Source organism: Zalophus californianus, chromosome X (genome assembly GCF_009762305.2).
Source record: "Zalophus californianus isolate mZalCal1 chromosome X, mZalCal1.pri.v2, whole genome shotgun sequence".
NCBI classification, from domain to species: domain Eukaryota; kingdom Metazoa; phylum Chordata; class Mammalia; order Carnivora; family Otariidae; genus Zalophus; species Zalophus californianus.
This window is the reverse complement of record NC_045612.1, coordinates 48,221,965-48,234,371: the sequence shown is the minus strand read 5'-3', so window position 1 is coordinate 48,234,371 and position 12,407 is coordinate 48,221,965. Positions and strand designations below refer to the sequence as shown.

General features: G+C 44.0%; 1 protein-coding gene across 3 annotated transcripts in view; it reads right to left on the bottom strand.

Moving 5' to 3' along the window:
* Window positions 1-321: 321 nt before the first annotated feature.
* SYTL4 (synaptotagmin like 4) overlaps window positions 322-12,407 on the bottom strand; it is a 65,237-nt gene continuing 53,151 nt past the window's right edge. Inside the window, exons 14-17 of one of the 3 annotated variants that reach the window (XM_027607910.2) lie at window positions 9,782-9,890; window positions 7,184-7,283; window positions 6,193-6,401; window positions 322-4,544 (exon numbers count right to left, since the gene is read on the bottom strand). In XM_027607910.2, coding sequence (XP_027463711.1) covers window positions 4,396-4,544; window positions 6,193-6,401; window positions 7,184-7,283; window positions 9,782-9,890 — 567 coding nt within the window. In that variant the 3' untranslated portion in view covers window positions 322-4,395. Of the gene's footprint in view, window positions 4,545-6,192; window positions 6,402-7,043; window positions 7,284-9,781; window positions 9,891-12,407 lie in introns of those variants that run through there. The other 2 variants (XM_027607911.1, XR_003522561.1) reach the window with 2 other exon arrangements.

Below are 12,407 nucleotides of genomic sequence, written 5' to 3'. Positions count from 1 at the left end.
TGCTTCAACTAAGAGTAAGGAGAATGTGGCCATGGGAGGCCGCTTAGGAAGACGAATCAGGCCAGAGCAGAATGTTTTGTCCTGGCCCCTCCAGCTGGCTCATGGGCAACAATCTCTTCTTCCTGAGCCTGCAGTTCCATAGCAAAAGGCAGCCAGGGCTGTCCCTTCCTCAGGGAAGCCCCCAGCTCATGATCTAGGGCACCCGGAAACCATCACTCCAAGCCTCTGTAAAACTAGTAGAGAAGGAAAAAAAAAAAAAAAGACCAATTCAGCCTCACGTCTTAACTTACTCAGATCGCTTTCAAGAGGTGAGCACAGAGCAGGCGGGAGCCGTTGCAGCACGGAGTCAAGCCTTAAGAGCCAGGCCTGAAAGTAAATTTGAGGCTGGGCCATTGTGAAATGGGGCAACACTCTACGGTGTGTCCGAGAACCTTCTTGTTGACACTCAGGGAACCCCGTGTCATGGTTAAGACTCGGCAGCCTTTCTCCTTCAGGTTTGCCTAGGGGGTCCCCAATGGAAAATGAGAGGAGAGAAGAAAGCAGGTTGAGTGGTGAGGCTAAGCTAATGCTTGAGCACTTACCATGTACCAAGGGCCATTCTAAACATTCTATCAACTGACTCGGAAATCTTCACAAGAACCTCATAAGGCAGGTTCTGTTATTAGTCCCATTTCACGGAGGAGGGAATTGAGGCATAGACAGGTTAGGCAATTCCCCTGAGATCAGACAACTAGTAAGTGACGGAGTTGGGATTTAAGCACCCGCAGTCTGGCTCCAGAGTCCATGTTCTTAAATATTACACTGTCCTGCCTCTACTTTCTTGACTTTTCATTTAAAGACAGCTGACTGCTCCAAGCAAAGACTAGGGTTTCACCTTCTCTATATAATCCTACTCAGACACAAGACTTGGGGGTGGACCCAGGAGGAAAGAGGGAACTGGGAAGCTCTAAACCCAGGATGGGGTATAGATCAACTCTCCAAAGAAGAGGGATGGGGCATAGATCAATCACGAGCCCAGAACACAGGGAGGGTAGTAGTGAGTCAGAGAGAAGCTGTTCCCACTGCAGGCTTAGTGGAAAACTCATTTGTAAAATGCAAAAATAAGAAGTGAGGCAGTTGCTGAGTGGACCAAGACATGGAGCAAATGATCAAACTTGGAGCAAAAAAGTCCCCTTCTCCCTCTTCCCTCCCAGGAAATCCAAGAACTTAAAAGTCAAAAGACAAGTTATGGGCAGAAGACAAAATACAATGAGCTAATGTGGGAAATCTCTGGTCAGACAAGGTCTGTGGTTCCAAAGGCAAGGATTGCACGTTAGTCAGAATAAATGCCCTGCCTTGTCTTGATCACTTATACCTCAAGTGGCAAGCCAGGGCATGCTAGCAGGTCAAAGGCCCAAATGACAACATGAATGACAACTTGAACTGTGTCTCCACCTGGGCCTGACTCTCACATAGAAATGCTCCTCTAGCTTCGAAAAATTGAGAAGCTTTTGTTTTGTTTCATTTTATTGAGTAGTCAGGCAAGTCAGTCTTGCTTTCTTTAGGTAAAGTTTCACTGTAGCCTCTTTTGCCTTATGATTCAAGAAATTCCGGCTCCTAAAGTAGGGGGAGGGGGCCACAGCAGAATCAGGCTCACAGCCAGACAAGCCTCACCTCAACCTTGTACATATCTGTTTTTCTTTCTCTGCCTCCCATCTACCCCCATCCCCATCTCTGTCTGTCTCTTTCATACATATACACACACTTACACACTCGTGCGCAAACTATTGATTCAGTCAGCTGGTTAGGTAACCTCCGAAGCATTCTGATTATCCTACCTTGTAGACTAAACTTATTTCTTTGAGAGATTTTAGAATAAGGGAGTCATCCCTTCCTTTGACTCTTTGCCCGTAACACATATAAAGCCCTTGCAGGAAATAGCATGATACAGTACAATCAGACCTTGATTCAAATCCCAACTCTGTTGTGCAACAGTGGACTTGACTTTCCTCATCTGTAAAAAGGGAGATTTTCCTACTTCATAAGGTGCGTGGAGAAATTAAGGAAATAATATATAATGTGCCTAGCATAACGCTTCGTACACAAAAAACATCTAATATATATTAATGTCTTTTTGCACAAGAGGTCAAGAATCACTTGGGCTCTCCCTAGAAACCCAGGTTTCTTAACCCAGGGCCTTATTTCTGAGATGCGTTGCTTAGTATCTGTGTTACTTATTTCTCAAAACTAAATAATGATAGTAAGAGTGAAGGAAAAAGGCCCTACCTCCTAGAGATAGCAAAGGATCTAGAAAGAAACACAGGAGAGAACATCTTCCTTCCCCTGTGCTCATACATATACACACACAGCTCTCCTTCCAAGTGATAGGGGGCTACAAAACTAGAGAAGGAGTTCCCTTGATACTTGAGAGAGAAAGAAAAGTGGTGTCACTTTTAAGATGGATTCTTAGGTCTCTCCCTAGATTCCAAACACAAAGGTCAATAGATCAGAGCTCAGCAGAGGCATCAGGCAGCAACGCAGGGAAAGGGAAATTTTCTTTGAATCAGTACAGTGTACAGTTAAGGAAGCGCATTTGTCACTTTGATTCTTCTCCTTCAAACCACTGAACAGCAGCAGCAGTAGGTGAGGACATCAGAGAGAAAAGCCTCAGCAGAACTAACAAATGCAAACACTTGACAAGTGAGAAAGCTTTATTGACGCACATTTCAAGGGTTGGAGAACAAAGCAGCGAGTTACAGGCCAGGATTCCAAATTATGCTTTCCATTACAATATCAATCCATACCAAACAAACCTTTTAAAAACACTCCTCCATTCAGGTCACCCATACAGTAGAAAGCACAGTAGCTGCCCTCGATCTAGGGGCCTCTTATAGGAGAAATCAGCAGACTCTACCAAAACGGATTTCTTCTCTGGTATAGACTCCTTTCACAAACAACTTTGTGTAGATACACGTGCAAGGATAAAAAGGTCAGTTTGGTACAGTGAGTTTCAGAAAATGAAGCTCAGGTCACCAGACCCTTCTTAGAAAGGTCTCAACACATCACACCCACTTTACATCTAGGTCAAGTTTAGGAAACAATAGGAAAAACAGAAACTGAAGTTACCTCAAGAAGGAAGTCAGAATAACTAGGAGATTCTCTAAACACATTCTCTTAGAGTACTAACAGTGCCCAGTCTGGAGAAACACTGGGCCAGTTTATTTTTTTAAAGATTTTATTTATTTATTTGAGAGAGAGAGAGAGAGAGAGAGAAAACAAGCAGGGGGGAGGGGTAGAGGCAGAGGGAGAAGTAGACTCCCCGCTGAGTAGGGAGCCTGATGGGGTACTCGATCCCAGGACCCCCCAGATCACGACCTGAGCCGAAGGCAGCAGCTTAACCAATTGAGCCACCCAGGCGCCCCAACACTGGGCCAGTTTAGACAGTACTTGGCTATTTTGTCTGGCATAATGGTATGTAGACCATACTCTGTGTGGTACCACACCGTGGACACAAATGCTAAGAAAGATGTGGCATATGAGGGGGAAGATGTCTTTTATTGGAGAAATGAGGAGTTCTTCAAGAACAGCTGTATCTGTATAAAATGCAAAGATCCAGCACGGCCTGGGAGACATTTCACTCTCAGCCACTCTGGTCCTCTGAGACCACTGAGAAGCCATTTTGGGCATGTCCACAAGTCAGTCGCTACCTAATTAAAGTGTTTTTCTAAAGCAGCTCCATTACGAGGGTCCCCTAAAGGTCTAGTGAAGGTTTCTGGAGCTGGAAGGAACTTAGGAATTTTCTTAGCATTTCAAAGAAAACCATGAGACCCAAGCACTATGGAAACTACTTAAGAGCAAGAAGAGTTAAAAGCCAAGTTCCAGAAATGTATCAAGGTAAAAATGGAGTTAAAAACAGAAATTGGAAAGGAAGGGGGCAGACCTACTCACCTCTCTCCCATCTTCTTAGTAACCCAACCCTGCTTCCCAGAGCCTTGGCCTCAGCCCAGGCACACCTTGAAACACAGACCTGTGGGAATGCCAAAGATAGCCAGGGCTTCCTGGGGAAGGAGGAAATGGTTTGCAAGACAGGAGATAAAAAACATGTTTTAAAGAATTTTTAAGTTAATTAAACATCATAAAGACATAAGCATGGACTCTGGAAATATGCTAGATTATGCACAAATAAAAACATTTTGAACAGATCCTTAGTCTTGAACCTGCTTTAAAGAGGGGAACAAGTCTGCGTCACTCTAGCATAGTAAGAATTGTAGAAATACATGTTTATACACACACATACATAACACACACACGTACACACACACACACACACACAAAATTATAAATCTTTGCTCTTGGTTTCTTCACTTCCTCCGACTTGCCCTGGACAGGGCTGGACCTGCAGAGAAGGACAGGGACTCATAAGCCCAGCTTCTGCTTGGCCATCGAGGAACGCAGATGCAGAGTCCCTTCTGCCCAAGACCCTGGGTACTGTCGCATCTTCTGCCACAGGCTCACTTCTTCCCCAGTCGAGTCCATCCAGTCCACCACGTCCCCATTACTGATCCCTGAGGAGAAACACCAGAGGAGGCTGAACAGGAAACCCACACCTCAGCCCCCCAGGAAAGATGGGTGATACGCCAGCGGCTAAACACCTTTTTTTCTCTAGCTGTAGACTCCAGGCCTGAGGTTCGGATTGTATGTGGCCTCATTCCTCCTGTCTTGTACATTCATCTTTTCAACAAACATTTATTGAGTGTCTACTGTGTACCGGGTACTCTTCGGGACTTGGAAGATACAGTGGTGAACAAAGCAAAAAAAAAAAAAAAAAAAAAAAGTCCTACCTTACAGGCAGCTTATATTTGAATGGGAGAAACAGAACATCTACAAGGAAGTCAAGAATACTTCAGATAGCGAGATAAATGTCATGAAGTAAATAAACAGGGTGATCGGCAGGGCCTAGATCAGGGCCTCCTTTAGACGGAGTGGTCTGAGCGCCTCTCCAAGGAGACATCTGAGTCAAGCTCCGAAGGATGGGAAGGAGCCAGACAGAGGTTAACAATAATTGCAAACGTTCTGAAGTTGGAATGAGCTTGGTATATTTGGGGAGCAGAAAGAGTCATTGTGCTTGGAGCACAGGGAGAAAGTAGGAGAGTGATAGAGGGATGGATTATAAAGGAACAAAGGGACCAGAATCTATAGGGGTCTGTCAGAATGGTAAGAACTTGGGATTGTCTTCTAAGTACAAGAGTAAGCCACTGAAGGGTTTTAAGCGGGGGACTGATATGAACTGGCTTACATTTGTAAAAACCTCATTCTAGACACTTTGGGTTAAGTGCTTTGTGTGACTTATTAACATACAAGTAATATTTAAGGCCACAGGTGTGCAGAGACTGCAGAGAGCAAAAAGGATTCAAGACTAAGCCTTGAAAAACACCAATACTTAGAGTTTGGGTAGAGAATGAGAAAGCCACAAAGACAAGTGCAGAATCAGTAGAAGCTAAGTATTTGAAGAAAAAGGGAGTGATCAGCTATGTTAAATCGCATGAAAATTCTAGTAAGATAAAAACAAAAGTTTACCATGAGCAACTGCTCAGTGAAGTGGTGAGACAGAAGCCAGATCACAGTGGACTGAGGACTAAAAGAGATGTGAGGAAGTAGAGACAATTCCTTTTAAGGAATTAGAAGGGGGACGTAGGGTCAAGAAAAGGTTAATTTCTGTTTCTTAAGATTGGCAATACCCGAGTGTATCTGTTTTCACCTCCAGTAGGGAGGTAGAGGAAATGAAAGTGATCAGAAAGGAGAGACAGGAGATTCCAGAAGTGAGGTTAAGAAGGTCAGGGTGTGATCCAGAACACTTGGAAAGAGCTTGGCCTTTGCTAAAAAGGCCCCTCTTTCATTATAACAGGATGGAAGATAGAAATTATCCGTACGGCTACAGGTAGGTTTTTAGATTTTTTTTTTTTTTTGATGCTGAGATGATGGCATTCGTGGCAATCAGGGTCCCATTTATGTGTGCGCATTAGCGGCGCATGAGCTCAGCCTCCCCTAAGGTCTGCACAGAGTAGGCACTCAGTAAACAGTGACCAAACGTTAACCGAAAAGACGACAACGCTTGCTATAGAGAAGCTCTGAAGGAAGGGATACGGGCAGATGGGGAGGGAAAAATACACAAGAGGCCTTTAAAAGAGTCAGGACAGGGGGAGAGGCTCTCACCAGTGCCAACACCCAGCCTGACCCCGCCCAGGAAGTCATTGCTGGCCAGGGGCTCCCGGTCCCACACTGTCAGTTCCAGGCACATGTGCTGTAGATCTTCCAGCCTCACACCATTGTAGACAAATGTGTGGTTGTAGTGGGGATTCAGGGTCTTCTTCATCACAGGAGTTTTACGCTTACTGGCCTTGTTCCTCATGGGAAGGAGGTATCTGGCAGAGGGTGGGGAGTGATCAACGAGCTACTCAAAGCTGGCAAATATCGACTGAAACTCCCCTGTCCCCCTACCGCAGGTCTAGACCAGGAAGGTAAGTCGCCATGCGGATGCTAGCACACACATACACTCCCTCCTTCGAATATGCCGAAGCAAAGTTCCCACTACCCCCACTGGATCATTCACCTGATTTCAATTCCTTTAACCTGGAGAGAAAATTAATATAGTGTCATTAGTAAACTGTTATCTATACTCTACCAAACAGGGGTTTTAAATATTTGATTCCATTTCTACTGGACAAGGTCCTCTTTCAAGAAAACCAATGGTCGTAACTCCAGGCCTAGCCACACATGATTTACTAGAGAACTTGAGTCAGCGGAGGTGGGGGGGTGATCTATCATTTGGGGAAAACTGGCGTTGCTTCAATATTGTGGGGAACAGGGTCCTGCACTCCTAAATCTGAACAGTCAGGGGACACGGCTTTTGATTCAGGATTCATTAAAAGCCGAAGTCTATAGCAAAGGAAAAGTCCAGCCTCTCTGTCTCCCACCCTCCTCTTTGGAAATCCACATTACAGCACCATCCAAACTGAGCTCAGACCAGGACAAAGGCGGAGGTTTTGTGGAGGTTTTGCTATTACCTACTTTCAGGAACAGAGTCGGTTGCGGGAGGTGGCGGGATATATAAGGATAATATCCATAGAGAAAGGTTAATTTGGTTTCCTCTCGTAGCTTCCTTGTCCTGGAACTGGTTAGTTTGGTGCTGGAGCCGGGGACTCACCCCTTGACAAAGCTGTCTGAAGTCCCTCCTGATTTGGCAGCCGTCAGATTCTTGGCTTCTTTGATCCACACCTGGAGCTCTCCCCCTTCCCCACCTTTACCTGCAAGGGAGGTCAGCCACAGCAAGTGAGCCCCTTCCCCCTTCAGATTTCACTTGACCTTTTCTACAGAGCACCTTCCATCCCTGGCTCCTGAAGGCAGCAAGCTCCATGACAATTGGACCACATTTGACTTCCACCCTCAGGACCTAACACAGTGCCTGACTCAATTAGTAAGGACAACAATAGCAATAAATGCTTTTTAGAAAACTGGCTATGTGCCTGATTCTACAGTAAGCATTTAATTGTCAAAGCAACCGTATAAGATATCTACTATTATTCCTATTTTATAGATGGGAAAGTGGAGGCTTAGAGAAGTAAAGTTGCCTGATATTTGTTGAATGATTTTTAAAAAGGGAACTCCCCTGCCTGTGTTCTTGATCCCATGCCCACTTCACAGGATTCATCAGGCATCATCAATTTCAACCACCACCTTCCATTTTTTTAAGATTTTATTTATTTATTTGAGAGAGAGAGAGTGAGCAAGAGAGAGAGAGCACACAAGACAGAGGGGAGAGGCAGAGGGAGAAGCAGACTCCCCGCTGAGCAGGGAGCCAGACGCAGGGCTCGGTCCCAGGACCCTGGGACCATGACCTGAGCCGAAGGCAGACGCTTAACCCGCTGAGCCACCCAGGCACACCCCTCCCTTTTCTTTAAAGATTTTATTTATTTATTTGAGAGAGAGTGTGTATGAGTGAGAGAGAGAGCACAAGCCAGGGAGAAGAGGCAGAGGGAGAACCCACCTCCCATTTTTAATATCTCTTCCTCTACTAGGCCTGTCTCCTCAGTCTAAATATACGCTAATCTCACCTCTTCTTTTAAAAATCCTTTAAAAAGGGGCGCCTGGGTGACTCAGTTGGTTAAGCATCTTCGGCTTAGGTCATGATCCTGGGGTCCTGGGATCGAGCCCCACATCAGGCTCCTGCTTATCAGGGAGTCTGCTTCTCCTTCTCCCTCTGCCCCTCCCCCTCGCTTGTACTTTCTCTCTCCTTCTCTCTCAAATAAATAAAATCTTTTTTAAAAAGAAAAAAATCCTTTAAAAAGAAAATCTCCCTTTACCCTTATCTCTTTCTTTCACCATCAATTATCCTAAAAAAGAGTTCACACTCAGTACTTCTACTTCTTTGCTTCATTCGCTCGGCCTAGTTTCTGGTGAAATCTGGCTTCTGCTTCCACTAACCCACTGAAAATACAACCTAACGCCGATGAGCCATGTCTTCTCCATCCTCACCGGCCGACATCCCAGTAGTATTTCAACACTACTGACAACCTCTGCTCTTTTCTTCTCCAAGCCCTTTCCTAATAACCCTCTGCCTCACTAGCTTTTCATCCTCTCTTCATCCTTTAAAGTGTCGCTCTTCCCTACGGTTCTATCCTTGCTTCTCTTCTCTAGTCATCCCGCACACCCTTCTTGGGGGTCTTGTTCATCCCTATATCCTATATATTCGACCCTGCTACAGGTATCTTTCTAAGAACTTCGGCTTCCCATTGCACCAATGGATCTAATTCAACTCCTTACCATTATGTTCAAAGCCCTTTTCAGTCAGGCACCCACCTTATCAACAATTCCAGCTCCACCCCCACATACACAAACCATAATTCCAGTGCCACCAAAATAAGGAGTTCAGTGAACTCCTTACACACAACCTCACGTTTACCATGCTTTTTTAAAAACCTTGCTCATGCTATGTCTTCTGGAACTGCTCCTCTCACCCCAACCTCTTCCTTTTCTGCCTGGTAAAATCTGAAGTCCAGTTTCATCCTTACTTCCTCTTTAAAGTTCTCCCCAGGGCCGCCTGGGTGGCTCAGTCGGTTAAGCATCTGCCTTCGGCTCAGGTCATGATCCCAGGGTCCTGGGATCGAGCCCTGCATCAGGCTCCCTTCTCCCTCTCCTACTCTGCCTACTTATGTTCCCTCTCTCGCTGTGTGTCTCTCTCTGTCAAATAAATAAATAAAATCTTTTAAAAAATAAATAAATAAAAATAAAGTTCTCCTCAAATGTAACCAGAGAGAATTCATCACTCCTCTTTTAGCATAGGACTGTCATCCTTGCTACACTAAGCTTCAAATATGTCTTATTCATTTACATATCTATCACTAGTCACTAGCACAGTGCCCCGTATGTTCATTGACTCTTCCTCGACCTTTAACTTCCCATCCCTCACACTTCACCACCCCTTGCAACCACCCTTTCTCACCCCCCAAGTTTCTGTTCCAATCTGCCCTCTTAATAGCTTGCCATAGCTGGACCGAGACCAAGTCTGTTTAATGGCCTAAAAAAAAAAAAAAAAAGAGTCCCAACCCTAAGATATTCCCTTCTGGTTGAAAATGATACAGAAAAGCCTTACTTAGTAAAGGAATCTTCCCTAGAAGATGATCCAGGGAGCATCTCAATCTGGTTTTGCCAACAGTGCTGGCCACCAACTATACTATCTCACAGACACCCTGTACAGAAGCCTAAGGGCAAAATCCAGACACCCCCCCCAAAAAAAACAACTCACTCTTTTTCCGGTCACCTCCAACAGGGAGTTTGGAGGCTGGGATGTATTTCAATGAAACCACCAACTCGCCTTTGTGTGATGGCAAGCCAGTCGGGGACTCAGCACTGATCTGAAACACAGGGAAACCCAACAGGTCAAGCGGGGCTTCTCAGGGGCTGTTGCGACCTTTCGCTGAGGAGACTCGAAAATTGACACCAAGAACAGCTTCACAACATAAGAGAATCCTCCTTATGAACACAATCCAGGGTCCCCAGGCCAATGGGTTTCTAAGACAGTTCCTTCAGAAGGGGCTGCAGAAAAACCAACAAAGATTCTTCATCATGGTATCAGTTGCCAGGGAGTCTGTGTGGCAACTTCGCTGCAAGACCTTTGAGGGTATTTGGAATCTAGTAACTGTAGTGTAGTTGTCTGCAATGCCCACTAGATTCCAAATACACACACACACACACACACACACACACACACACACACACACACACAGTCTTTTTCAAGAGAATAGTATGCGTTGCTTGTATGATTTTCAAAGATAAAAAGTATTTTTTTAAAGAGAGTTCGCAAAGATTTGAAAGTTAGGTGGAACTCTGTTGCAAGGAGTTGAGCATACCACAATTTCTAATTTTATATGTATTTACGTTACTTTTGATGAATGGCTGTCTCTAGCACTAGAACCTAAATGCCAGGAGGCCAGGAGTCACCCGAGTTTTGCTCAGCCTAGTAGGCCTGACACTTAGCCAAGTACCTGGCACATAGTAGGTGTTCCACAAATATTTATTGAATGAATGTCTGGAATGAGCAGCAAGTGGCATGTTGTCCTTGGCTGTTGGTACCAGAATTGCTTCATTCTATTGGCTCTCTGGGCATGGTTCGGTTCTTTATGCTTCGGTATCCATAACATGAGCTGGTGCAGACCAGACATGCCCTGTCACCCGCCTGTGTTCACAGAGGCTCCTCAGCATGGAGTATACCAATGCCAGGAAGGCATAATCCCCATTGGCTTGGAAAAATGTACCACATACCCAGATGCACAGTTTAGTGTATGGGAGAGATATAAAAGAATAGGGAGGTGGATGCCAGGAAGAGAAAGCTGAACGGGAGCAAGTGGATTGCTAGGGGGAAAAAAGAGATAGATCAGAGGCAATAAATGTAGAGTGTTTTAGGTTAAAATAGATCTGTAATGCTGGAGTGGACTTTTTGTTGTTTATAAATGTCTACACAACTGATTCATTTCCAGATTGTGAATTTCAGGAGACTCTTAAAACTGGAGTTTAGCTTTCGCAAGAAATTGGTGTATTTTTTCAGTAGCATATTTCCATTCTAGCTCAAAATAATTGCAAAGAGCAAATGTCTCCATCTTAATGCAGTTTTTTTCTTTTCTTTTGATGTAAGACGCTTTTATTGGCAGTAGGTCATAATGGTTTATGGTGACATTTCCAATATCATTATATCAACCATAAGCCCCTGAGAGAATGACTCGTGTGCCAAATGCTTAAGAAATTCTACATTTCTGGGGCGCCTGGGTGGCTCAGTCAGTTAAGCATCTGCCCTTGGCCCAGGTCATGATCCTGGGATCCTGGGATGGAGCCTCATCAGGCTTCCTGCTCGGTGGGGAGTCTGCTTCTCCCTCTCCCCCTGCCCCTCCCCCAGCTTGTGCTCGCATGCGCGTGCTCTCTCTCAGATAAAATCTTTAAAAGAGAGAGAGATTCTACATTTCTAATAATATGCTATAGATTGGTGATCATTGCTTTCCTGCTTTTATTAGTCTTTTAAATAAAGGGCAGATTTAACATTGTTAATATTTTTTTATGGAAGGAAGCAGCTATCAAAATATTGCATGACTGACTCAACAAATTCCACCACCAGAAATTTCCCTTACGTTACATTCACATAAGAAGGCCAAGATATATTACAGCATAGTTTTAACAGCAAAAAAGCCAACGATTTATAATACAGGCACATGAAAGAATACTATACAGCAATGAAAATGAGATAGATATGTAAGTGATGGCAGAGAAAGATGTCCACAATAATGAATTGTTACATGAAAAAAATCAAGGTATATGTACACGATGAGTTTCATACAAGCCTATTTGTATAAAAAGGAACAAATATAAATCCCTATGTGCACATTCATGCTGCTTAATATAAAATCTCTATCAAGATATCCAAGTAGTTGATAAGGATGGTTATTTCTAGGGATTGGAATGTACTTTTCTTTTTATATACTTCTATGTCATTGCAATTTCGAACCACGTGTACACAAATCCTCTTATTCTTAATTTTTTAAATAAGCAATACATGTAGACATGGTAAAAAAGTTCAGACGTTCTAAAAGGGCACACAGAGAAAACTAAATTGCCCTCTCACCTCAGTCTCTCTTCCCAGAGGCAGCCACTGCTACTGGATTCCTGGCTATCTCTCCAAAGATAGTCTATGCGCCATGTACTATTTTTAGCATTGAAAAATGCTAGTGTATACATTAAAAACTAATGATATGTTGGCTAATTGAAAATAATAATAATAATAAAAAGAAAATGTTAGTGTAAAAAGTTTTTACCAAGGAACCTTGCCATTGAACAGTTCAGATCATCAAGAAATCCTAACTCCCTTTTAGCAATTTCATCTTAAC